Source organism: Phoenix dactylifera, chromosome 6 (genome assembly GCF_051530095.1).
Source record: "Phoenix dactylifera cultivar Ajwa chromosome 6, Ajwa_hap1_PhDact_Kaust_v1.1, whole genome shotgun sequence".
NCBI lineage: Eukaryota > Viridiplantae > Streptophyta > Magnoliopsida > Arecales > Arecaceae > Phoenix > Phoenix dactylifera.
The window spans coordinates 37,847,340-37,874,959 of NC_143195.1; the positions used below are offsets into that span (position 1 = coordinate 37,847,340).

Genomic DNA, 27,620 nt, shown 5'->3' on the forward strand with positions numbered 1-27,620 from the left:
CTAAGCAAACGGCTGGATTGGACAACCGGACTCCTGTCGCCGGCACTGCAAAAAAGGTACACAAGGTGGATCAATTAGTGTGTTCCCTTCATCTAGCTCGGCAATTTCTAAGTCTAAGTTTCGACCGTTGGCGGACTTTGAGCAGGGAAGAAGGGGAGATGGAGCAACTCCTATGGAAGCGACTGCAGGCAGTTTTTAACTGGGAACCAATCAGGTGGGCAAAATCTAAGGACAGAAGAAAAAAGATCGCCACCCAAAGGCAACTTGTCTCTTGGTGGTTCTCTGCTGTCATCTGAAGCGGAAAAAAAAAATCTTGGTGGTAGAGAACAGTGAACCAGAGAATTCAGCCAATGAGTTAAACATTTTTACCGCCTCCCGTTCTGTTTTTTTGTTTTTTTTTAATTGGAAACAAGCGGTCTCTCTTGCAGGTTCGCAATCTCAAATTCAGCCTAGAGCTGCGAGCCAGGTGATGGAAGAAAACACCTTTTCTTCATGTAATATGTCCTTGGAGAAAGTGAAGGGTGTGGTGAATTGGAGAAGCTGAAGAACGCTCCTGTGGAGCAGCGTTAATTGCAGCAACATCAAGGCATCTTTCAAAAACTATATGGTAGTTAATGATGAGAAGTCTGAGAACTCATTTGAGGAAGCCAATTTAGCCCATAGTAAGCAGATTAGAGGCTCTCGGATTAGTGACTGAAAGGAGTCAGAGTAAAAGCAATGCTGGTGCAAGTGCTTCTTCTGATGGGAAGAGGATTGCCACGGCCTCCTACGGTTGATGTTTCTTCAGGACAAATAGTAAATTTAGAGAATTCCTTTTGCAGCTATCTTGGTATCTCAATGAAAGTTGTGGAGTGGTCTTGCCTTGGAATTCCTCTCTCAGGTTCCTCTTTGAAACACGCTGATTTCATTTATATTTTTGAGAGAACCTCATGAAAAGCTTGGTAGTTGGAAATGGAAAGTGCTCTTCACTAGCTGGTAGATCAAGGGAGATCGAAGGAAGACGCATTTATTGGTTGGGATAGCATCTGCGAACCTGAGGAGTTTGGAGGCTTGGTTATGTGTGAAGCCTTGCATAGTTTGGTGAAGCTGCTGAGAAGTCTCAGCTATGTACAAGGTCTCATTTGGTTGGATTAGTAGTGGAATAGCCTTACAGGTAAAACACATGTATGATAAGGCTAATGGGGCAATAGATTGGGTAGCCTCGTATGTAGCTAACTATTCTGGAAGACTCTATGGCTAGGGGAGAAAAGATTACTCGGTGCACTCCGAGACTTGTTATTTTTTGATTTTATTGGATGCATTCGTACCCGATATGTATGATACATCTGCTTCAGCAAAAAAAAATAAAAAATACAAAGAATGTGAGTTCTTTCAGACAGTGGGATCAGGTGATTCAATAGATTTGTTCTATGAACCTTAATTATTCACCACATCCTTCAACAAATTGCCTCTGCTTCTAAATATGAACAACTACGGAGAAGGTATGACCACTGCTGATAGGAGATGGGATGCTGAAAAATTAACTAGTATTTTTCTCGCTGATGTGGTTGATAATATCATGAAAATACCCTGAGTCCTGCAAAATCCATCTGAAAGAAGTTTATGACCTGATTGTTAAGTCTTCTAGTGAAAATTTTGACATTCGACTTCTCTTGGATATCGAAAGCTCCAATTTCCTCTAGTGTGTTGTTTTTTGGTGGAGAGCTCCATGTAGAAGAATTCCTTGCGAGATGGTATTGGCTACTGGAGATTTGCTGAATCTTTCAGGATGTGGAGCATATCCTGTTCAGTTGTGCATTTGCTCATGAAGTATAGACAGATTTTTAATCAGGAAAGGATGAACCTGCCTATTAACTCAATCGACAATGTCATTTGGAAATGAATCGACAGGGTTTATCTCTGCAATCCTCCATACGGGCTGGATGATTTGGAATGCTCGCAATGAGAGAATCCTTCACTTGAAGATGAGTGCCGCTGGGATGTCTTATGCCCAAGCTAGTTACCTGGCTTTAGGATTCCTTGCTGCCATAGAAAATGTTGTCTTGATGCAACAGCGAGGCACTAGCATAGCTCTGGTCCTTATGACCTTTCTAACTCTTCTCCTTCAGGGGTAGTTTGGCAATCCCTCTTGAATTACTGAAGGTAAATTTGATGACTTGGTGAGAAATTTTACTCTAGGTGTTGGGCATGCAATCAAAAACCACCATGAGAGGCTAATTAAAGCAGCTTCAAAGTTCCTGATTCCACTGAACCTGAAGCAGAACTGAGAGATGCCTACGAAAGATTATGCATGGCATGGATTGAAGGTAATTCTCTTACTACCTTTCAGGGGATTAATGATCCAAGTTGTTTGAGTCCTCCACGTATACCTATACTCGGGGATAGCTGAACGATGGATAACCAATGAGCCGAAGGGTTAAACAACGCAGGAGTAGAGAGGGATATGGAGGAGTATCAGGGGATCACCCAGTTGCCTTCTTCTCCAGGGTTCTCCTGGCGCTGAAGTTTATGGCTGTTCATTTGTTAGAGAGTAATTCTTTTTCTATTTATGAGGCTTGCCTCCCCCAAATTGTCGAGATCGGCCTATCCTATGATCTTGTAAAGAACAGTTTAGCACAGAGGGAGGTAAGATACCATTTCTTTATGTACAAAATATGAAAGGAATTTTGGGACACAATCTCTATCTACATTAAAACCGGAGAAGCCACTTTTATTGCATGAAAAATTACAAAGTTCATAGCATTCCTTGTTGGCCAATCAAAAGGATATCGAACTTGCAATGTGATCACACCAATCTTTACACCAGCTTCGCCCATGCTCGCCCACTTCATTGGCAGTCTCTGTGTTCCAAGCATATTTTAACATTGGTTCACCCATGCTCACTCCCATCGAGTTTGCATTCCGAAACTATTTACGCAAGAATCTCAAGCACAACGTGAATTCACATCTACATACTATATAAACTTCCTGGAATGTAGAGTAGATGCAGGAATGAGATCTGAAGACTGATAAATGGAGCCTTCAACTCATGGATTTCTCAGTGCAGCCAACCTCTTCTCAAGGTCATCCACCTCCAAGCTGCACATCAAGAAAAGGTATGATAGTAAAAGATACGAGCATATATATCATAATAATGACATAACACTTGGGTAAGCTGGGCTTAGTTCCTAAGCAGTAAACCCCCATTCAAGGACAATAAAAATCATTAAAAATAATAGGGGATTTTAAAAAAGATAAAGACAAAATCACGGTTTGGGAATGGTCCAAACAGATTAATACAGTGGAAGATGAACCTCATGTCCAGAAATCTGGCCAGAACTCACCAACTAACTGAACAACTAAGGTAGATCAACTTCTGAATTATTTGGATCGGGCAGGAGATTGACCGGGAAAGTAAAACACAAATTGACCCGATTGGTTGCATTTTTCTGGCTAAAAGAGGGTCCATAGATGCTTGATTTAACCGGACACCGTCCCAGTGTGGTCTAAACATGTGAAATTGTACTATAAAGACAGTGGATTCTTCTAATGAAACTTGAAGAGCAAATACCATGCGGTTCCAAATAAATTTACAAATGAAGCAGGTCATCCTGTAATGTTTTATATCTGGCCCTTGGTCTTTGGAATTTATATGGCCACAAATAGACAATTTCAACATTTGGTCAAGAAGCCTACGAGGTCAGACCAGCTGTGCATGTAATGTAAACCAAGGGAGAGAATATAAATAATCATGCGAGATTCAAAGCTTAGCAACTAAAATAAGGTTTAAGAATTTCGAAGATGGGACTGGCCCTTCATAACAAAATTTAAAAAGGCATGTTTTGCATATTAAAGAAGTCAGAATATGTATACCATTTTGTTAAAGCAATTACATCTAGACATTGTGTAGATTTTTCCTCAGGGCACATCAGACATATCATAGATACACCAAGTGAGATGGAAAAGTGTATCGTGTTATTCTGTGATAACAAAACAAGCTTTTCCACTTGAACATATAGTAGGATGAAAATATATGAAATAAATGCAATTTAAATAGCATGGTAATTTTTAGGCACCAGTACCCATATCAAGATACACTTTTGTTTTACCGAAAATAGAGAATTCCACTTCTACCATAATGCTTAACCCCTCAGTGTTGAGGCTAAAAGAAAGAATTTTAAGCGCTGAAGTAAAAATTTTAAATGCAAGAATAATTTCAAATAAGTTCAGTCTCTTAGGACACAAATGACAGCAATAAAAGAGCACAACAGGAGATGTGAAAGAGAAAAAATGGAGTGAAGAAAGGTATATGAGGGAGGATTAAAACCTTGAATTCCTTCAATTTTCAGAATACATGTCCTAAACAAAGTTTCAGAAACCCCAGACCTAGACCTTGAATGACCAAGGATGATTTCATGAATAAAAGAAGACCTATGCTAACATACATTTAAAAAGAGAGAGAGCGAGCGAGCGAGAGAGAGAGAGAGAGAGAGAGAGAGAGAGAGAGAGAGAGCGAGCGAGCGACAGAGCGAGAGCGAGAGCGACAGAGAGAGAGAGAGAGAGAGAGAGAGAGAGGATTTAAAAAAAATTGGAAAAAAAAATAGAGGTTTTCCTCAATAGGAATAATTGGCACAGAAGATTCCATAAATCTGATTCCAAATGCCTGGAACAACACTAAAAAGATATTGTTATGGTGTAAAGGAGAGGAAAATCTAAAGTAATTTAACAGAAGATTTGTGACGGTTTGCACCAAGAAAGCCCATAAGAAGAATCCATGAAGCTCCACTTAAATGGAATGGATCAAGCTATCAGGTTTTAGTTATAGCTAGCAAGCCACCAATATGTCCAGAAATCAAAGGGTGAATTAAAATTGATTACACATTTCACTACATTATAGTAACAGAATTCTGCCAAGGATTTAGTACAACATATTAATTCACCATGTCTAAATGATGCAATCAAAATGGGCTCAAGGAAATAAGACATATAATAGAAAAACAAAGATAAAATAAGAAGAAAAAAAATCAAGGTAGTCAAACCTCTCAGCACTTTGAGCATTTTCCCCTGCAATTCTTCCCTTGGGAGCTGATGATAACTGTAGGTAGTTTTCAGCCAAAAAAAAAAAAAAGTCAACTTTTATGATAGAACTAAGTATAGCAGAAAACATTGAAACCCAGAAAAGATACTAAGAAAATCAGACCTGTGATGCAATATCAACTCCAATTTCATCTAGAACCTAAAACACAATAAACAACAAAATGAGGAAGGATGAATATGGGGGGGAAAGGTGATACTGCAATATCAAATCATTTTCTCCAGAACACTTGATGGAACAGGATTAAAAAGCATTACCTGATTTGTTAGGTCCTCAGTTTCTTCTTCAGCTTCATCATTATCCAAGACATCATCAATGGAGTCTGACATCATCTCACTCTGCAGAGGCATATATGTACAGACGTCACAATTTTACAAGCTAACCAAGAAATGCTCTTTTTGTATATGCAATATAGACATTGGAGAAGGTCATCCATAGCCTAAGCAAGAAAGAGCATAAAAGGCTAGCATCCAATGCGAGATGATTTAACATGGCTACCCTAAAGCAACAACAAGAGAAATTAACAAACATACAAGTCTTCCCACATGATGGTTTTCTTGACAGAACATTCACTGGAGGAAAAAAAACCGTCCATACATACACACAGATATGCATAAACATATATTATGTGCATATGTATGTATGTATTTGTACATATATATGTATGTATATGTATATACACATAGATTCATCATGAAAGTGTTTGTGAGTGACACTGTATACATACAAGAGTATGCATTTCCTTTAAAGTAAAGGAAAATTGGAAAAACATTTATTTCACATTTAAAAATGAAAGTATATTTGCAGGGAAGACATCATATGTATGTACTTTTAATATCATGCATCACTTGAGGATGGCCAAAATTGACAACTCTGCCACAAGATAGGATGACACATATGCGGCAATGAACTTTACTATTTTCATCAATGAAATTGTCATGTATCTTAAGGATGGTTGTAGCCTTACCGTCATATCTATTTGTGCTGACTGTCTTTGAAATTCTTGCATAACCTTCATTTGCTTTGCAGGTTCCATTTGCTGCAAGTGACAAATAGTTGTAAAAACATAGGATATAGAGCTATATATATATATATCTATGATCAGAGACAGATGAGTTGCTATTACACTTCAGTTCACATGTCCACCACTACTAGTGAACTTTTTTTTGAAATGGTAAAACGTGAAATATTTCAAACTATGCAAATGGTCATTAATTAGTGTTTCCGAGACCTTATTCATAGTTCCCATTGCCTTGCTCGCACCTTTCATGCCAGCGGCCACTGAAGTGTTGGCATACATTGCCTGCAAAGTCAAATAAAAAACTTATAGGAACAGAAGGATGCCAAAATGAAAGGAAGAAAGCCAACGGCTAACAAGGAAAGGGAGATTTTGTTTGTTTACCTGTGTGTGTGTTGCTATACCTCGCATCTGAGCTCGGCTTCCTTGTAAATTAGCAATCTGCTGCCTTAACCTGATAAGCTGACGGGCTAAAATTTTAGTTGCAGCCTGCAAATAATTGTTCAAAGTAATTAAGGCTTTGTTTAAAAATCATATGAACTTTGCAAATGTGGTGATGATGATCCATGGTATAAGATTTAGATTTTTGTGACCTGTCGAAATTAACATGAAGAAACTTACCTCATTTCCAGTTTTTGCTGTCCTTTTTATCTCGGAAACCAGCTTCTTTTCCTGCCATTATGCTTATCTAGTGTGAGGCCTAATTGCAATCATATAACAATAAAGCGCATCTTAAAAGCTTGGGAAATGCTTAATTTCTTATATCAGCCACGGTATACAGAATGTTTTACACCAATAAAGTCACAAGCTATACCAGCAAAAAAAATTTCTTCATCGATACTAATTTTCATGCAAGATTAGAATATCCTGATATCTGTAGTTATTATATTGTGAACTATTCTATCAACTCACCTTGTTGCAATAAATCATTACAGAAAAGGCAATGACACTCCTGAAAGGACTTGAATTAGTTTAATGAAGATAGCATTTCTTTAACTACATTAGAAATGAACTGAAAGTATAGATTGCTCAACATATCTTGATAGGAAGTATGTTGAAGTCCATATCATCATGGAAAGGGAAAAAAATGTACAATGCAAAAGGAAGACAGTGAGAAGAAAAAGAATGAAAGAAAAATAGGCATGATCTTCCCAAAAAAATAAAAAAATGTTATAGCTTAAAAAGAGTATTTTGTAGAAACTATCTGACCTAATTGATCACAAACAAGCCAGTATAAGTTCATCAGAAATAACAGTATCTCAACTAATCAGCTAATATATTTGTACTGGCCCAATGTGACTAAGTTTGAAATGATTTTAGCATCCAATTACCAAGGTAAAATGAAACTATCTTGCAGTTCAGGCTCTATGCATACCTCTAACTGCAATGCTGCGATCTCCCTCTCAAGACCTACAGCATGACATATATCCAACATAGGTGGTTAGAGCATGCATCACATATCTTAAATTCAACAACAAGTTTTTTACTGAAAGATATCTAGAATAAAATGCATCTCGTCCCAAATCTTTTCTTGCAGAATATGAAAGACAACTAAAACCAGTACTGAGAAAACCTAATGCCAACATCAGTATAAACTACAGTTGTGCTGAACCATCGAAGTTTCAAACAGAAGACATGGTTGCAGTAAACAAGAGTCAGCAGAAGGAAGCCAATGAAATCTTGATAAATTTGTCAAACATTTAATTCAATATATATGCAGCAAATTATGAGCTAAGGTTAGTGAAACAGTTATAAACCAGCTAATTGTCCATAAAATTGCATAGCATGGCAATGGCTTATTATTCACCTAAGTCTGCATGGTGAATAAAATATAAACAAGGGAAATAACATGAAAACGTGGATGAATACATCAAACAGAGCCTGGAGAAAATTTAAAAGGCAAGCCCCCATGTTATTGCGTGCAGTATTATCTTGAGCGTGCTTGTCACTTGGCAAAATGCCTTTCATAAATCATATATTTGCAAGTATGTACCTCAAAAGGGCACTAAGTAGTAAATAATTTTATTAAACAAATGTTCGTTCAAATCAAAACTATTCAAATCCAAAAAAGATCTCCAGACTGTCATACCTTACAAAATAGATAGGGTTTTAGTAGCAAGAAACAATGAATTGATATGATTAAAGGTTTAGAACCATCAGAAATGCTGAATTTTAGTCCAGAAGTGTTCTGAGGTGTTGAACGGAGCTGGAAAGAAGCTTAGCTGAGCAGAAAAGAGCATTGGGTTGTTCAAGCTCAACTTAGTTCAGCTAAAAGAGAGCCCAAGCTTAGGTCGAGCTAAAGGCAAGGTCAGCTATAGTAGTTCAAGTTGGGCTCATGAGCCACTTTGACATGCTGTTTCTCAAACTAATCCTGAGCCTGCACTTATTGTTGCAAGCAGGAGGCTGTCCATGCTTGGCTAGTTGGCTTGTTTAAAAACAAGCACCAAAATGTGGGTTGAACTTGGCCTTTTCTAACCATGTGAGGTTGAATTAGGCCATTAGCCTGCCAGAGCAGTTTACAGATGGTTCAATTCATATCATGATAAGAAACATGGACTGTCAACAAATCTTGCCCACCATGCAATTAAAAGGTTTTTTTCCTAAAAACAGTCAACTCCATTTAGCTGTAACATTTGCTAAATTGTGAGATGGTTGGTATCCCTTTCCCAGTTCACCCATGCTATGGCAGTACCATTTTTTCCTTCCACACCTGAATTCACCTCCATATTCACCTCTTTTCTAACAATTAAGATCCTAATCTCTGAAAAAGTACAAAAGAAAATTGCAACTAAGAGAAGGCCAAAAATACTAAGGGATGTGTTGCTCAAAAAAATTATGCAGCTTTTCATCGAACATTGGCTGATTGTAAAATGTTATTTCAAAACTTCAATATGAATTCCAAAATTCCTTATCCATTTGGAAGGTTTATGATCTTAGCTAAATTATATGTCAGTGATGTCTTGAGATTTCACACTGATAATCATGATCTACAAAATCTAAATTCTAAAATACCTAAACACTTACCATATATCTCTGTATCAAGCAGTTCACCCATAGAGATGTTTCATTCCAAGTACAGGGGAAACATGGCAATTGTTCCTAGAATGCACAAGCTTAAGCTGCATAACCAAAGTAAATTTCCCCGTCCAACTAATTTTTAGTGCCCCTCTTCTGGCCAAAGTTCCTTGACCAATACTTTCGCACTATAAAATATTCTCAAATGTGACGAATCATATACTGATAATGCTTATCCATATACATGAGATAATGACTGCTGCATTGGTTTGGTTTATCTTTAACAGTTGAAGCTTTTGATATAGTCTAGTCTGATATTTTGTAAATATAATTTGAAACTCTTGATCTTTTTGAGGTATAAGTCCTGAGATATTCTTTAATATGGTATTGAGATACTGTTTAATATGGTATTCATCTTTTGCAAGATAATTTTACCTTCTTTGATGTGCTATATCAGTCCATACTCTTCAGAAGCAACTTTCATCAGCATTGACTGCCTAAATAGGATCTTTTCTTTTACTAGATCAAATTCCTTTGGATGTTAGATGGTGTTAAAATTGAAACAAACAACGTAACCAGAATGTCACATGAAACATACTCTCACTGTACAACAAGCAACAAACACAAAACAATTCGGAGGTTCTCTCTTGAAACCCAGGCTTGAGAAACATCAACCAGTTAGAAACTTCGTTTGAGCTAGAATCATACCTCTCGTGGCATGTGACATTTCTCGCTTACTTGCTCGAAGCGCATCTGTTGTCAAGCAGCATAGAAGTTAGTAAGATGTATAAACATGAAGCAAAATAAAAGCAAGAGAACGAAAAATAAACCATCCAACACTATTAATACTCCAAGAATTTTATATGAATAAAAATAAGGAAACTTTCTTCAGCGAAACACGTCAATATAGCAACAAAAATTGCAACATGTAAAGGTAGAACTTAAAATTACGGCTTAAAAGTGCATCACAATGAACTCAAGAATTCAAAACAACCACTAATCCAATTGAATTTTATGAGCAGATCTTGCAACGTAAATACGCTAATCAATAGATTGGTCGTGCGAGGCAACAAGAAAACCCTAGAATCCACAGCACAGATCGAACAACGAACGAACGGGAACACAAACACAATTCAAGAATGCATGGATTAATGTTCAATCCAACAAAATTTTATATAATTCAAGACGAACAGACGGATAGGAAAAGAGAGACAGATACCTTTGGGTGTGGGTTTCTTCGAGAAAATGTTCATCTTCCTGGGGAAAACGGCGACGACAGTTGAGGATTTAGGGAGCGAGAGATTGAAGAGCAAGATTGTGAATTATGAGCGGTAGAGATCCCGAGGAAAAAAACCTTTCTATTTTCCAAACTAAAACGATTTTGTAATTGACTTGGAAAAAAACAAATAAGGAACGCGAGGTGAGCAGATAAAACGCCGCGGAACAGAAGACTGGGGCCGACCGGAGCGCAAGCACGCGGTTGGAGTTTCGTATATATAGCGGTGGTCCCGGAGGACCAGATCAAGTACGACGGCCCAGGCAAGCCCACATGGTTCCTAAAGTCCACACAATGGATGGCGAAATGGAGCCCACCTACCCAGTTTGGACTGGGTTCATGTAGGATTGGCTGGTCTTGAAATTATTGTTATTATAATAACTTTGTTACCCTTGGGAGACCCACTAGAGCCTTAGAAAGAGTGCTGAAAGTTTATACCCATCAATCCAAGACAACATCATCGAGGAATCACCATCCAATAGTATTGCTACTAGTTTAATGGTTGTAGTATTTAGTTTGTGCCATGCAGCCGTTAATTTGGCATCCTCTAGTGATCTCGGATCACAAACCCTAGTTGAAATATTTTTTTCAAATTGAAATTTTTGATAGGGTAGAGGTTTATCTTGATTGGATCAGACTGAATTGAGTCATTGAGTGGGGTCTTGAATGTGGGACAAGTTTTAGCCAAGTATCTAGCCTCTTTTCACTGGCCAAAGTGGATATTGGAATTTCATATTTCCTTCTTGTTATATAAAGTACATCATTTGGTTACATCAAAATGTGTGAGATGTGATTGGGCTAAAGCGCTTATTCTCCTTTAGTTAATTGAAAAGTAGATTGGATTTTCTTTCCCATGTTGTTGTTATATGATAATTGACTATTGGATCGGTTTCGGGGTGGGTTAAAATAGATCATGTTAAATCATGTCGCAGTTGTGTAGTTCGTGCATTAGCTATGTTGGATCAAGTTAGGTCATGGGAGTTGATTTAAGGGCAAGTATGGGTCAAAATGTCCCGACCAAAACTAAAAGAGGTTCTGTAGACCCATTATGACCAATTGTCGACATAGGTTACTATTTACAAGCGAGGCGTTAATAATCATAGAAACTAGGATTGGCTGTCAAGGAACTGAAAGATTTTTTTGTGAGAATGGAGCAATATATGTTGGGAGAATTTCATATCGGCTTTCGTTTTCTCCTCTTTTATTTGCCAAACCTTTAGACTATACAATGCTGGCTCTCTGTACAAGTTTTAGAATCCATGTGATTGAGAGTAATTTGATATAGAAAAATAAATTCTACATCAAATTATCATATTTAGTACAAAAAGTAAATGAGAGAGATGGTAAAATGAATGGTGAATTCTATGTCTATTTTTCCGAGAGATATGGTATTTATTTTTCTATGCTGGATTACAGAGTGGAGATAATCTAAAAATATCATTTCTTAATGGAAATACATTCGCTTATATTATATTAATTATATTAATACAATTAACACTAATTATATTAATATATATATATATATTATATTAAGGTATTTTAATATAATAATTAATTAATTAATAAAAGTTAAAAAATATTAATAAAATTAACAAAATATTTATTAATTATAAATGATATATAAAAATAAGATTTATTAATAAATAATGTATTTATTTACATATCAAAACATACTAAAATTTATTTATAATAATCAATTTATTTTCTAATATATGTATAATTAATTTTAAAATACTTATTTACTGATGTAAATATATTTCAATATTTGAAATAGCCAGCATTAACCACATTTATATGAGTGGGCCATAAATAACCAGCAAATAGATTGAAAAAAAAATTATTACTAAAATTATTTACTCAAAAATATTGTTGGAAATTTAGCAATATTTCTATATAAAATTAACTTCAACAAAATATTTTAATTTTTCGTCAATCAAATATGGTAAAATTTATTTTTTTAGTAATTATTTTTTTGGTTAAATGATTCTAAGAAATCATGAGATTATATCTCAACCAAAGGAACCCTATAATGTAAAGCAGCATGCGATTCAACTCCCAAGATATTAGAGAGGAAACTATTAATTGGACGGCCCAGATCATCGACCAATTAATTGGACACCGTATATAGCTACCCTATATATACAGCTGTATACGATGAGATACGATCGTACCCTGGCCCTCCTCTGCCTGTGCTGAACGAGCCGGGGGGCATCTTCTTGCCGTTATATTTTGGCGTTCCAGGTCTCGGCGCTGCTGTGTTGCACGGTCTCTTTGTTTCTCTCTCTCTTTTCTTTTCTGCGAGGGTTTGGAGGTCTCGTCTTTTTCGAGAGCGGTGGGAGTCTTGATCCGAGTTTGTCCCTCCGATCTCCGATGTGTTAATCTCTCCTTCTCTTCCCATCCTCCTATCGTTTTCCGCCTCTCGAGCGGTGGCCTCGAGCTCGATCCCAATCTATGAAGCCCCGGAGCCGGAGGAAAGAAGGATTCGGAACGATCCCAGGTGCCTCCAGCTCTCCATCTTGAAATCCAGGGATTTCTTGCTGAATTCCGCCTCCTGTGGCCTGGATTGGAGGTTTGGATTCTGGTGGACCAGTGGTGAGGGAGGGAGGAGGCCTGGATTGGATTGGAGCGGTGCGAAGGGTTTGCCTTGCTGTGATTGCTCGGAGGGAAGTTTGGATTTTCTTGAAGGGGTTAAGGGATTTAGGGTTCTTTTATTGCATCTCTTCGCGTTCTTGGTGTATGAGAGAGATAGGGAGTAGTGAGGATGGATGCGGAAGTGGAAAGGTACGTGACCTCCCTCGACCCGGATCTGCTGCAGCTGGCGGAGGTATCTCCGTTGGCGTTGAAACAGAACCCGGATATTGCACAAGGGCTTTACTCGCAGTGGCTTACGCTACCGGAAACTTCCAAAATGGTACCTCTCGTACGGTGAATATCATCTGTTTTCCATTTTTTTAAAAATTTTGGCTTTTGTGGCTCCTTTTGTTCAGCCTACTTTCTTTTTCTTTTTTTCTCTGGAATTTGAGGGGCATATTGTCGAAGTATTTTATGCATATCAGATTACTGCCCTTCTCTGGGCATTTACTTGGACATGATCATCACATGAAGCAGTGATTTAGGGCTTTCCCTTAACTTAATTTGTATGCAAACTGGGCCTTCCTGCTTGTACGTGTAGGTCATTAGGGTGTAAAGTAGCACATTCCGCATGGTGGGAGCCAACATTCTGAATTCAGTATCTAGTTTATTTGCTGGAGCTTTTGGAAGGAAACCTTATTCTTTTTTGTTAAATCAAATGCTCTTTGGTCCTTAAGCATTTGAACAAATGTTTGCATTAATCTGGACCATTTAATGGCCAAGAGGTCAGGATAGAAGGTGAGCACCTCTTCTTTTTTATTTCTGTTTTTGTAAAAGTAACTAATAATAATATTACTCAAGTTGATGCCTTGACTAACTGTCAGGTATTTTCTGTTTATATTGGTGGCCATAACATTACAATCAACCTGAACATTAAAGGTCAAAAAGATAGATGAGCGGAAATAGAAATAAGAAAGTAGAAGAAACAAAGAAGAAAAGGACTAAAATAAGATGAAGACGATGATTGCAATGATGATGAAGAGAAATAAAATGAAGAAATGTACATGTGCAAGAATGTATAAAGGTAAAAAGAAAATAAACAAAATTGATACAAACAGAATAGAAAATAGACGGTGAGCACACCATTTGGTAGTACAATTGAAGAGAGGAGACATGTCTCTCTTCACTATTGTGGCTATCAGAATGGTCTGCATGTCATGTGGACAGAGGTTGATTTGTTTGCAAGTGCAATGAACGACTAGTTTTCTCTCATTTTAGCCTACTCTTGTGCAAGTCCATTAGCGCGTTCAAGGTTAATCTTGACCTTAAAAAATACAGCAATAAATAAAGAAAATATGAAATGCAGTCATCAGATTGCTTATGAATTGCTATTTCATTTGTTGGCTTAGCTTCATCATTTTTTAGGAAGAGTTATTTACATAGCATACTGGATTTTGCATTAATTACTAGGTCAATAATCAAATATAATAAATATGTGAACCCACTGCTAGTTCACCATTTAGATGGTGATCGATATCTGCCAAGACATATAATTGTATGTTTAGACAATTTAAGTGGACTAAAGAACTGCTTAGGACACCAGTTAATGGTCCATCACTGCATGGCATCTAAGGAATTGCTCAAGCGTTTAAATTGCTGTTTTGGTGAATTTTCTTCAGCAAGATGTGTATCATATACCAATACCCTGAACCTTCAATCGCTACACTTTGAATAAATTTACTTCTGACTTTCCAGATTTTGTTAAACAAAATGAATTAGTTGACTCATACTAATTGCTAATTGTTTAACTCAAAACAATGTAGGGGAAAGGATTGTCTTGTTCATTTGGATCAAATGTTCATCTCTGGATTCATGCTTTCTTCTTATTATACAGATGTATCACACAAGCCAATTATTAGTCAAATTTTTGTTATGTTTGATTGCAGTGGAGGGAGTTAAGGCCCTAAACCCATCTGATTTTAATGGTTGTGGTTAGAGCACCGAGCACGCAATGCCCAAAGATAAGATGGAATGGATGAAGCAGCAGTATGAAGCAGAAGGTGATGAATGATTGGTAGGCTCATGGCTGAAGGTGGGAAACTAAAATTTGTGAATGGAACAGTAAAACTTTGCATGGAATCTTGATTAACATCTTGTTCACGTAAGGGGAGTTGTTGGCTTAAGGAAATTGATATATCAATTATAGGGAAGATGATGGACAGTGGAAAGAAAAGAGTGAGATGTCCAGCTAGACCATTGTATTATAAAAAATGCTTTAATGGAGCAAGAAGGAGTCAAGCCTTCTTCATGCAACGAAGATTTGATAAGGTTTACTCCATTTTTCTGGTTTCCGCCCTTTTCTGTTGCAAACTTGATATGTTCAGATTTAGGATTTATTTTTAAGGATTCACTTGTGGATTCCACTGTCTTTTTGCAAGATTCAATCAAAAAAGTCAGATGACTATTGTTTATAGACTCAGTTTCAAGGATCCATACATCAAGTTATTATGAGAGCAAAGAGATTCTCCAAAATGCAAGAAAACAATGGCAAGATATGAAGATGGATGGTTTATGTGATAATTTCCTTCATAAACTGGATTCTGCTGAACTCGAAGATGCAAGAGTTAGTCCACACTCTATGTGAGGAGTTGACATCTGAGGACTGTCTAGTTGTCGCTCATCTAATGGTTGACAGTTTATGATCAGAAGTTCAATTGATAAAGAAGCCAAAAAAGTGTAGAGAATTCATTTATTAAAGATCTGCCAGAGGAGCACCTGTTGTAAATTTGATACTTGGTTATTCAAACAATTTTTTACCTCCAAAGCAAAACAACCCCCCAAAACACTTCATTATAGGTGGCTCTTAAGAGTTTCTATGCACTTATCTTCATGTGATTTTGATTATCTGTGCTGACCATATAGATAGGATATAAGTCTCATCCATTGTTTTCTAAATTGACATTGTGTCATGTATTATAACATTTCATCTGGAACAAGATAGACCCGAAACATGTTTTTGCTTTTGTTTCTCTTGATGGCTCAATGATTTATATTTTGAGGCACTGGCCTGCATCAGTCACTAGTTGATATGGTATATATGTTGATAGGGGGGTAGCATGCGGTCAGTATGCCCTGGTGCAAATGAGAAAAAAATTAAAAAAGGCGTACCAAGTGGTACAGGTTTGGTATGCTATGTGGTGCTTTAGGCCTGGTTTGCTACATACTAGCAAGTATGGGGTGGTGTGTGTGGTTTTTCAATCCTTGATGTGCGTCCAGTATTACATTATTCAATTCCTTACAATATATCACAACTTATAATTCAGAAAGAAATGGAAGTCCAATGTTAGCTTTTGTTATGTATGCGTTGTTGTTGTGATCCATATCCATCCATCCTTGGATGTCAGTAAATCGTAGTTAAGGTGGCTATCATATCGATCCTAATATCATGATTATTTTGACTTGCTTAACAATTGATTAAGCTATAGGAGCTCACAATTTGTTGCATTATCACACGCCTCACTCTGCTCTTATGGTCCTTGGTTGTGTAAATTTAGACCAATTGATGGCAACATGTGCCAAAATTTTGCATGAATGCTTCTTTCATTTGCCTTTTTGGTGTAGGTGAAGTCATTAATTGAAGATGCAAAAGCTGGCGCCCCCCTGAATGTTCCTGGCAGCTGTAGTGGCACAAATGCTGCGGCAGGCAACCCATTGCCTTCCATGTTCGTTCCTGGCAGTGCACCTCCTCTTTCACCTAGAAGCACTACTGGATCTCCTCGTGTTGCGAAACGTGGTACAGGGACTGGAGTTTCATCCTTTGCATCTCCACTAAAATTAGTTAGTGAGCCAGTGAGAGAAGTCATACCTCAGGTACTGCCTTCAGATTAAATTTTATCGTATGTAGTCAATAACATTTTCTCCAAGTGGCTGGGAGTCTTACCACATATGGTTCTCACTGACTGATTCACACTGTAACAGTTCTATTTCAAATATGGGTGTCCACCTCCAGAAGAACTGAAAGAGCAATGCTTATCTAGAATTGAAAATATTTTCTTTGGCCACGTGGATGGACTACAAATTCATGGTGAATGACTTATATGGGATGCTCTTTTGTGCCTGTTAATTGCATCTCAAGCATCTGAATATTTTCTGTTTTTGGAAAATCAGAATTTAAATCTGTCACAAAGGACATCTGCAAGCTACCGTCATTCTTTTCCGCTGCTCTTTTTAGAAAAATTGATGTTGATTGCACTGGAACTGTAACCAGGTATGCAAGTTTTCTATTTTCTGAGATTTAAGATGCAAGTTCATAGGCTAAATTCATTTCTTTTTTTTATTATGATATTCAAATGTATCCATGTTTACTTACTTTTTTTTGCTGGTGATAGTTTTTAAGCCTTTCTTGTCTCATGACTATCTCTTCCTCATTCCTGTACTAGTGGTCCTTTCTGGTCAGTTAACAATAAATATAAAACATGGCTTTTGCAATTTGAGCATCTTGTTATCAGTTTTTGTTTTGGAATCTTTCCTTTTTTCATTTGAGAAGGTACTTGTGGCTCCCAGTGTGTACTTTGAACCCCTAACTATTTTTCTTGTGCGGTAGGCTCTAGTTCTAGTGGCTTACAATTTAAGTGTTGTGTTTTAAATGCATAATAACTACTTTAAGATATGGACTATATTAAGTACCATTTCACTTAATTTAATTTATTAGATTGCTGATAAACTATGCTTCTAATTTGATTTGATCTCATCCATTCATCAACTGAACTTCTAGGGGTGCATATAAGTTGGTCTAACCCTTTGAGTTAATGGGCTGACTTGATAGAATGGTTGGTTTGAGTGAAAAAATAGTAAGGCCCATAAACATGAATACTTGGTCAGAGAACTTGGACATAATCTTAATGTAGTAAACTTCATTACCAGATGAATATATGAATAATATATTCCTTGGAAAGGCTTGTTGACACATTCCTCTCACAGAAATGAGAGGCCCGGGAGTGCTACCATCTCCAAGTTCACTACAGCTGAGTTATATCTCTAAGGGTGTTGAAATTTCTGCTATTCTCAGAATCTTATAAGGCCCATAGCCAATGATAGCAGGCTATGGTTATGATTTGTGAGATGGACTGCATCCCTATATGTGTACAATTCCTCAGAAGCCTCCACAACCTTTTTATTATAGTTATTTACTCAATGAACTGGGAGAGTTGTATAGCAGCCTTTCTAGTTTGACTCCTGCAGCTGTTGTTTGATTCTTTATTGTCTTCTCTGTTACATTTTTGAGCCTGTAGTTCTGTTTCAATTCGTGATAAAACTCTGAATTATTGATGCCTTTTGTTTAATATATATATTTGGTATGATTGGTAGAAAATTATGTGGCACAGGAGTTGTCATTCATAATGCTGTTTCATTTTTGCATATGCATGGATGCTGCCATATCTTTCTATGAGCAAATTTTGGAATTCTTGGTCATGATTTTTTTTCTTCAATTCCATTTCGTGTTACAATTTTACTGGAGGTGTTGGAAACTTAGTTTTATATTTACTGCCATTTCTTCTCATTATAGCTCTTCTTCCAAACTTTAATTAGCCATCCTCTTTGTGATTTCAGGGATGCATTTGTTGATTATTGGGTCAATAGCAACATGATGACAACCGATATAACGACACAGATATTTAACATTCTGAAGCAACCTGATCGCAAGTACCTAAGTCAGGTCTGTCTCTTGTGTTTCTGAATCTTCTTAAGATGCCACTTCTAGCACTCCTCTCTGTATAACCTTCAAGCCACAGAGACTGGCGTCATTGTACAGTTAACTATAACAATGGGTTGCTGGGGCTGCAAGTCTTAGTGTATTTCTACGTGAGCTTATCTTGCTGTTTTTGTTTATTTAATTCAAATTTAACTGATATAGGAGGACTTTAAACCTGTCCTTCAAGAACTTTTGGCGACCCATCCTGGTTTGGAATTCTTACATGGCACACCTGAGTTTCAGGAAAGATATGGTGAGTCTTTTATTGCTTTACATGTTTATTGTGACAGAATTGATCTAGTCCAATTATGTCAACGTTTAATGCTGGGATTCGCTAGTGGCTGATAAGCATCATCATTTTGAGATAAAAAACACATTAACATGTGATTGCTAGTATTATGCTGATCCTTTACATTCTTGTCTCTATATAAGTTAAATCTTTAACTTGAGGATGATCTAAGCTTTGTTTCTGGCCAGTGACTTGGGATGAACAAGTGACTAGGAAAAATATAAACTATACACTTGCATTATAAAGTGTATGGAGTCAGTTTATAATTTGAAAATACAAGTTGTATTGGAGAGTGATGCATGTTGTGGAATACAATGAGCGGCCATGTTGATTACTGCTTGAGACACTCTTAATTGTTTTTTTAATAATTGATCTGCATAATAATACAAAGTGGATACCAAGATCTGCAATCTCAGTATCGAGTACCGTATAGGAATCTTATCAGTTCAGTACGGTACGCTACAGTATATCCCTGTACCGAAATAGCTCTCTAATTATTTTTCTCAATTTTTATTTCGGTACTCCTCGATACAGGTCGGTATGTCTCGATATGGGCTAGTATGCACTTCGGTACACCTCAGTACAAGTTAGTACACCTTGGTATGGGACAATATGAGGCTTGTACCGACTTGAAGTTAAGTTTCGTACCAGTTTTCTTCTGGCACGGTATGGTATGCCCGGTAGCGGCGGTGTGGTAGACCGCGGTGGATACTCCAGCAGTGAAAGTTCCACAGTTCTATAAGCATTACTTTATTCCTACTTTAATACATAAGTTTTAACTTGTTTGACATAAAGGAATGGTAGAGCATCACACTTACTGAGGACATGGGATAACTGATAAGCATGTAGGCACTCTATCCAGTCATGGACGCTTCATGTTCCTATAGATCATGATGGCGTGTGAAGCACTCTACATCAGAATGTATAGAAAGCACTTTCTAGATTTTGATTCGAGTTGCGTACTTGTGTATATGTTAGCTTATGTGCGTATCTCTTCCATATCATAAATAGGAAAGAAACCTTCTATTATCTAGAACAAAATTTTCCCATTTTATTATTATTATTTGATATTTTGGTTTCTTTCTCGTTTTGGGTTTAGTTCGGTTAGGAATGCTAATATTATGACAATCATCAACAATTATTCTAAGATTGCATTTCATGGGTGCTCTTGATGAGATTAGTTGGTCTTTGTTGTAAGATGTTTGATTGGTTCAATAAATGGAATGCCATTCCATTGAGGTGGATTCCACATATTGATCCTCATCATTCTAATCCTGCCAATCTTCCGCTTGTCTTTATTGGTGGTATGCCTCTTGCTATTTGTTAATTGTCGTCAACTGGCAATATATAAAAGTAATGGTTCCATTTACATTAGTCTGGACTCTGGAGACTATGTTCTGTAGCTTGCCTGCCTACCATGTTGTGGATGTGTTTGGTGAAAGATATCATGATTAATCATATCATTGTGCAGTTTTTCATATTTTGTTCCATATATTTGCTGGAATTTTCTCAAAAATTTGCTTGGTGAGTTACTATTTGATAAAATCTTGCAACTAAAACATCATATCAACATTTTGTATCTAATGCATACGATCTCTAATCCTTGTTGCCAGCGGAAACTGTTATATACAGAATTTTTTACTATGTGAATAGATCTGGAAATGGCCAACTTACCCTCAGAGAACTGAAACGTGGGAATTTAATTGCTGCAATGCAGCATGCTGATGAGGAGGAAGATATTAACAAAGTTTTGAGGTAATTTTACTTAAATCAAAATTTGCAATTCATCTGGCTTATTGAGAGTTTTGGTATGGTTTGCACAGTTCATATTACTCTTGGTGCCCTTTACAGTGGTCATAATTCACATTTGTATTCTACAGTACGCATGTTTCTCTCTAGAGTGTGAATATCCATGTTCTGCCTAGTGGCTTCGGAATCAGACCTTGGTCACTTCTAGTCAACACGAGAGTACATCGCTAAAAATGTTAGTGATTGATTATATAATGTTAATAAAACTTCCCCCCTCGCCCCAAAGGAGAATGAATTCTCTTCACAATTATCATTCTGTTGAACAGCAACCGGGCAGTTGTGCAAGAATTGTAAATTGTAGAGGATGTAGCATAGAAAAGATGTAGATAATTGATTCTTCATGTTTCAGGAATTTAAACCTTATTTCAGATTTGCTGTTTTGCAGAGATCCAAAACTAAATTCAGATCTGTGCAGGAAATCTGTATCCATTTTGCTGTAGTGATCTATGATTTTAGGCAAGTCCTCGATCTTGAAGATAACTAAGAGAGAGAAAAGATAGAGAAGAGAAATTACAAAGAATTTCAACCATTCAACTCATAATATGCGTTATTGCCCCTTCTCCTTTTTATAACACAAAACCTGACAATATTCAGAGGACCATACAGATTCACTTGCAAGCATTCGTAAAAGGAGATGACCAAAGACTTCCTGGAAATTGTTAAATAAGGTTTTCCAGGAAAGCTTACATAGAATGTAATTAAAATTACGTTGAAATGTAATCCTAATTATTTCAAAACCTTCCCAACCCAATTTGCATGAAAAATAGAATCTGCGGGCACTAATCACAAAAAGCAAGACTCGGAACCCATTTTAGATTAGTTCTAGAATTCAGTGCAAGAATTACAAAAAAATATAAAAAATCTAATCTATCCTGAAAGATGCCTGATCAGAAAATTTTGCAATTTGACCTTATGAGCTGAAATATTTACTGCTTAATGCTAGAAAACAGCAATTGTAACAGGAAACAAATCTCTTTACATTAAAATTACCTGGATCTAAAGGTGAAGCAAAGCTAAAGCGCATCGTGATATTTGACAGATGCAATCATGTGCCTATGATGGTGGCTGTTATGAGCCATACAGTTTAGCACGAGAAGGACCAACATGTTGTTCTATGATTGCTTGTCTTGTTAACTTGTAGCACTAATTTTGAACCTTTAACTTCTCGAGTGACTATCAGTTTTTGACCGTGGGATAAAAGGAGTTTTCTGAGTTTGCCTGTTCTTGCAGGTACTTCTCATATGAGCACTTCTATGTAATATACTGCAAGTTTTGGGAGCTCGATACAGATCATGATTTCTTGATTGACAAAGAGAACCTTATCAGATATGGAAACCATGCACTGACATATAGAATTGTTGATAAAATTTTTTCACAGGTTTGTATTTTTTATGCTTTCATGATTCTTCAGACTGCTTAAAATAACTTACATATTTATTCATGGTTGGTTTACATTTTTAGAATTCTTTCTGACATTGTATATGTTTCAACTGTCCTTAGGCACCGAGGAAATTTACTAGTAAGGTTGAAGGGAAAATGGGCTATGAAGATTTTGTTTATTTTATTCTGGCAGAGGAAGATAAATCATCTGAACCAAGTCTTGAGTATTGGTAATTTTCAACTCCTATTTGGAAATAACTGATAAATTACAGGTCCTCTGTACTTGGTTTATTGGGATTTCTACTATAATACTATCCTATTTTCACCCAGCCTAACATGTTATCTTGAAGTTCACTTTTTGTTGATTGGAAGATCTCTTGTGAAACACATCAGATTTTGATTTTATCTTCCCTCTTTTTCATAGGTAACTTCTTTTAATAGATGGAGATTCATTTTCCTGTCAAAACTTGGGCTCTCTCAGTATTGAAGTTATATAGAGGCATGAATGAGATAGAGCTCTGATATTTAATACGACCTTTTAGTGAGTGGCTGCAAATGAGTTGCAAGAGGGTTATACTTGGTGTGTCATATAGAGACGTCAGTCTTGACAATTACCTGTCTACTGCTGAATGTCTTTCTGTAGTGTGTTGGAATGTTTATTAGTGGGGCAGCTCTTCTTATGACTACTGGTTGAGAAAGGAAATCTAGAAATTACCTCCATATCATGACAACATGGGACAGCTATTAGTTGTTCATGTTCGGAGTTTCTATGGAAGAGAGAAATCATGGAGGGAACTACACTGTATAGGCCTTAACAATGACAAAGAAGGAAAAAACTTTCTCAAACAAAAGTAAGTGAAAAGCTATGGAGCATGTCTTCAAATTAGCCAGTATATCGCTCTTATAAGGGGCCTGTATGGTTCAATGTCAGGAGGTTTTAACATATAAATTTGTTAAAATCTGTGTGCAATGATAGCTGGTGGATTGGGGCCTACTTACTATTACATCTTGCTCTGACACGTGCTTCACAAGTGATGACTGTTTATTAATTTGAACTTATTTTCCTCTATCCGTTAAATTTATTCACTTATATTTTCAGGTTCAAGTGTATAGATTTGGATGGAAATGAAATTCTGACTCCCAACGAAATGCAATTCTTTTACGAGGAGCAGTTGCATCGTATGGAATGCATGACACAGGAACCTGTACTCTTTGAGGACATTTTATGCCAGATGATTGATATGATTGCACCAGAGGTCACCTTATTGCTGCTATGTACACAACATATATTTTTGTATATCGTTTATCTAGGCATAATTTCAGTGTTTCTGACAATGTCTTTCTCTGCAGAATGAGAGCCACTTTTCTCTACGTGACTTAAAAGGCAATAAACTTTCTGGCAATGTTTTTAACATCCTTTTCAATCTCAACAAATTCATGGCATTTGAAACGCGCGATCCGTTTCTTGCTCGTCAGGTAAGTGCACTAATCTGTATAGATGAACTTCTTGAAAGTCAGGGTATGACACAAGACTGGAGTGACTATTGCTAATGCTCTTAAAAAGGGGTCTCAGTCTTCTTGAAATGGTTTATGCAGGAACGTGAAGAGCCAAATTTGACTGAGTGGGATCGTTTTGCGCACACAGAATATATTAGGCTCTCAATGGAAGAAGATGCTGAAGATGCCTCTAATGGAAGTGGAGATGTTTGGGATGAATCACTTGAGGCTCCATTCTAAAGTCAAACTAAGGTGAGCAGCTGATTATTTTCTTCTTTTATCATGTTTAATTGGTGCCAAGATGATCTCCCTTTTTGTTCCTTTTCTGTTGATCAAATGTGAAGTTTCAATTTTTTATCCCCAAAGAAAAGATTAACTGCCATTTCTGATTATTGGTATGAATTTAAGGTAGTCACATGAGTGACTACAAATTGCATGGGATCCACTGAAATGTTGTCTGGTACTGAAACAATACCAAGCGACACATTGTGGATATAGATCTTAGTATATAAAAAAAAACGTGTTATGTGTCATTTATTAACTAAGATTTTTTTCATGTATGGACTTGTGAATAACATGTCAGAACTGAACTGAAGTTGATTATGAAAATTAACTTGGATGGACACTTCAAAGGAGGATGACTTGGAAGAAAATTTGAAATATATATTAATTAACTTGAACTAAAGTTGACTTTATCGTAGTGGTGTTGATAAACTAGTAGGTATTAGTACTTTTGCTTGCTTACATAGTTTATTTTGGTTGAAAATGTCAGCTTGTATGACCTAATATATGGTCCGTAGACCGTATTAAAAGAAATTCTTTAACAGGTGGAATATCACATCCATATAGTGTTCATGATAATTTTCTCTGACTATAATGAGTGGACACATGAATCCTAAGAGGCTTGTTGAGGTGGTATAAAGGGGATTAGTGAGCTTAACTTTTAGTTGTTACAACAAAATGAAGAGGTTGGAATGATTGAGTGTACAGATTATTTTGTTTGGTAAGATTATTGATTGCTTTAATGGTCATAAATCTATGAAATAAACCAAGAGTTGAAGTATGGATACCAATCTGTAGCAATGCTTACAGATTCAGTATTGTACCAACACATGGTAGTAGGCCTTTTGGTGCCAACACCTCAACAATAAGATGATGTACCAACTACTAGTATTGACCAGTACCAGGAGGTATACCGGTACCAATACTTTATTACTGATAAATTTGGTATGGCTGGTGCGGACCCATGTGCTCTAATACTTCAGTCCTTGCTTGGAGCTACATTTGCATGATATATTTTCTATCCTTCTTTACTTTTTGATCTAGGACTTTGCTAGCTTTGTAGCTATTCTTTTTGATCATTATTCAGGACATATTTCTTTAGTTGTGATTTTTTTCCTTCACCTCTAGTTTGGGAGTCTCCGACACCAACTTAAGTTGTTCCATGTCCTTCAAATGACAACTTAAGTGATATTTTGTATTTTAGTAATTCAAGAGGAGCACCAAATAGAGGGTTATTAATGATCAATATTGCATGAGAATAGACAGTGATTCAAGTGCTCTTACATCATAACATAAATTCTGGGCTGATATGGTAAAATTTACAGACTGCCCATCCTCTGGTTTTCTCCCTTCTCGCCAACTCTTGCTGATGATCTGTTTTCCTCCTTTTTTTTTCCATGCGCCTTCTCTTCTTTCTCTCCTTTTATGACCAGTGCCCCTTCACACACACACTCTCTCGTGTAAGATCCGCTCTCACTCTTTCCCTTTGTCTTTCCCATGCACCACTCCACTCCCTTCCTTTTCTATCATTCCCAACTTGATGGGAAGTTTTAAGACCTTTCGAAATAATGTTCTAGTCATGTTGGCTCATTTAACTGAATTTTAGAGACTTGCTGTATTATTTTCATTTTCCCATTCTGTTCATTGCTAGTCTCTTCCTCCAGTGCTGTTGGATTTGAAGGTGAGTCATCCTTAACATTGTTTCGGCAAAGCATGGAAGACTGCAAGAACTCTCCCTTGATAAGCACGTACGTCATGCTGCTTATATTTTTCTTTTACCTTCATTCTCATGATCTCATCATTGCTGTCATTACTTTTACCCTTTTGGTTTTTCCTTTGCGTATGTTCTACTTCCATTTGTGAGGTTATTTTGCCCTTGTAGTTTGCTTGAGTGTGCCATTGTTTACACTTTACACCATGAATGCCCCGATCTAATTCAGATAAATTTTCTTTGTTTTGGAGCACTTTGCTGTTCATTTTTTTCTGAAATTTTGTATTCTGGTTTGCTACTATGTTGTGCAGAAATTCATATTTTAGACAAATTTTGAAGGTATATTTTCTTATCCTAGATTGTTTAGGTTGATTGCTCTCATTGTGATTTATGATATACCCTAGTTTTGTTAGAGGTTTCAGGCTAATTTGCTGCTGCTGTGAATATGATAACCTGACTTCTTCCCTTGATTTTCATCTCTAAATTGACTTCTTATGGAACCTTGTTGCGTGAGAGAACCCGAGAGGTATTTGACTAAACATACTTTGGCATGATAGATCATGGTAATAATTAATCAAATTACCTAGCCTCTCCAAGATCCTAGAATAAAGATTCAGACGTGTAGAAAAAGTGGAGAACTGGTTTCAGGAGGAAAGAAAATGGTTTTCAATTAATATTTAAAGAAGATATTTCTACTTGTTAGCTTTAGTCTAGAAGGTATAGCGTGCTAAAGATGGATCAAGTATTTGGATTGTGAAGACTGGAGGCTGGAGGTCCTTGCGGTCGAGCTTCGAACTTATATTTCCATTTGAATGAGTGAAGTAGGTTTACCCAATCTTCTCTCTCCTATGTTGGCAGGCTCCTTTCTGCATTGAAATCATTCTAATTAGAATTGTATTGAAAAGAAATGCTAGAATAGCATGAGAGTTACCTCTTCTTTTGACATGCTGCTACAGACCTGCCTTGTCAGACCAAGGTCCCTTCTGTTATAAATTGCAGGCATATATCTGCATGTCTAGCATAAAATCGACATTGTCTCTGTAGCTTTCTACTAAAAGTAAGCTATCTTATTTTCGAACTCTGGCTACTGATGGTTGATCTTCCTGGTATTTCATGATGGGGTCCATGAGTAGGTACCTGAAAGAAATGCTATGGTCCTGCGGATGCTTGCTCAATGCTGGCCAAGAAGCAGCTAGATAAATTGTATGGCATGCTCCTTTGAAGAAGGATCTTGGCAGCTACATCCGTCCTTAGTGATGATTAATTACAAAATTCACAACATAGTTCTGACTCCAAAATATTTTTTCCCATGTGCAAAATTTTTGCTTCTCAGGCAAGTGAAAGCAAGTGGCATTCTGGAGCAGTTGGTCAACACATCAGTGATGCTGAATGATGGCATAAAAGGAGTGCAATCACTCATCCTTCGTTTGATTCCAGTTATCCCAGCCAGGTACCATGGGTTTAAGGATTACTGGCCTTATAATTGGAAGAAAAAATCAAATTATGTTTAGTTGCCGGTTTCTTTTCTTACCCTTTGCTACAGTTCGTGGAAGCACAGGAAGGCAATTAAATCTTCAGTTTGTTCCTGGCATGTATTTGCCCCGAGGATGGTACATCTTATATGGTGGTTTATTGTAACATGTTCCTCCCTTTATTAAAATTTATATGATGTGAAAAGATGGAAAAACTTTTATCACCTATATTTATTGATTTATTTTTTTAATTAGAATTGGTAATTGTCTAAAAATAGTCAGAATTTAGTGTTGGCATTTTATAATTCAGAAGTTGGCTAATAAAATATTCTCCCCAGCTGCCCAGTTGGTTCTGTAGTAGCGCCAGTCTCTCCCGTCTGGGAGGGAACGGGTGAGAGCTTGTTGGCCAGACGATTTTTTTTTTTTTTTTGTTTCCTCCTGCCTTATGATTTGTAAAACCATTTACTCGGAGCA

At 36.8% G+C, this 27,620-nt stretch overlaps 2 protein-coding genes across 38 annotated transcripts; one reads left to right on the plus strand and one right to left on the minus strand.

Moving 5' to 3' along the window:
* Nucleotides 1–2,685: 2,685 nt before the first annotated feature.
* LOC103703926 (vacuolar protein sorting-associated protein 2 homolog 3-like) lies at nucleotides 2,686–10,575 on the minus strand. The gene is made up of 11 exons (XM_008786991.6): nucleotides 10,327–10,575; nucleotides 9,816–9,860; nucleotides 7,468–7,502; nucleotides 6,714–6,764; nucleotides 6,477–6,581; nucleotides 6,306–6,377; nucleotides 6,042–6,113; nucleotides 5,332–5,412; nucleotides 5,180–5,215; nucleotides 5,019–5,074; nucleotides 2,686–3,078 (listed from the first exon to the last, which is right to left on the minus strand). The coding sequence occupies exons 1-11, from the start codon at nucleotides 10,358–10,360 to the stop codon at nucleotides 3,027–3,029; spliced, it is 639 nt and encodes a 212-aa protein (XP_008785213.2). The 5' UTR covers nucleotides 10,361–10,575; the 3' UTR covers nucleotides 2,686–3,026.
* A 1,841-nt stretch (nucleotides 10,576–12,416) lies between these two features.
* Nucleotides 12,417–27,403, plus strand: LOC103703927 (putative serine/threonine protein phosphatase 2A regulatory subunit B''delta). Of its 37 annotated transcripts, none has more exons than XR_015988331.2 (16): nucleotides 12,547–13,308; nucleotides 16,576–16,824; nucleotides 16,933–17,038; nucleotides 17,122–17,221; nucleotides 18,565–18,670; nucleotides 18,869–18,959; nucleotides 20,609–20,750; nucleotides 22,035–22,182; nucleotides 22,305–22,414; nucleotides 23,284–23,440; nucleotides 23,535–23,660; nucleotides 23,781–23,933; nucleotides 25,628–25,711; nucleotides 26,808–26,877; nucleotides 27,008–27,124; nucleotides 27,218–27,403. XR_015988331.2 is itself a non-coding variant. In XM_088724117.2 (13 exons), the coding sequence occupies exons 1-12, from the start codon at nucleotides 13,145–13,147 to the stop codon at nucleotides 23,919–23,921; spliced, it is 1,626 nt and encodes a 541-aa protein (XP_088580243.2). In that variant the 5' UTR covers nucleotides 12,417–13,144; the 3' UTR covers nucleotides 23,922–23,933; nucleotides 26,808–27,403. The 37 variants fall into 37 exon arrangements, 12 of the variants coding, with proteins under 12 accessions (XP_088580243.2, XP_089779826.1, XP_008785215.4 ...); XR_015988342.2 differs by having other exon boundaries at nucleotides 12,551–13,294; XR_015988329.2 differs by having other exon boundaries at nucleotides 25,615–25,711; nucleotides 27,008–27,403.
* The last annotated feature ends 217 nt before the right edge of the window (nucleotides 27,404–27,620 follow it).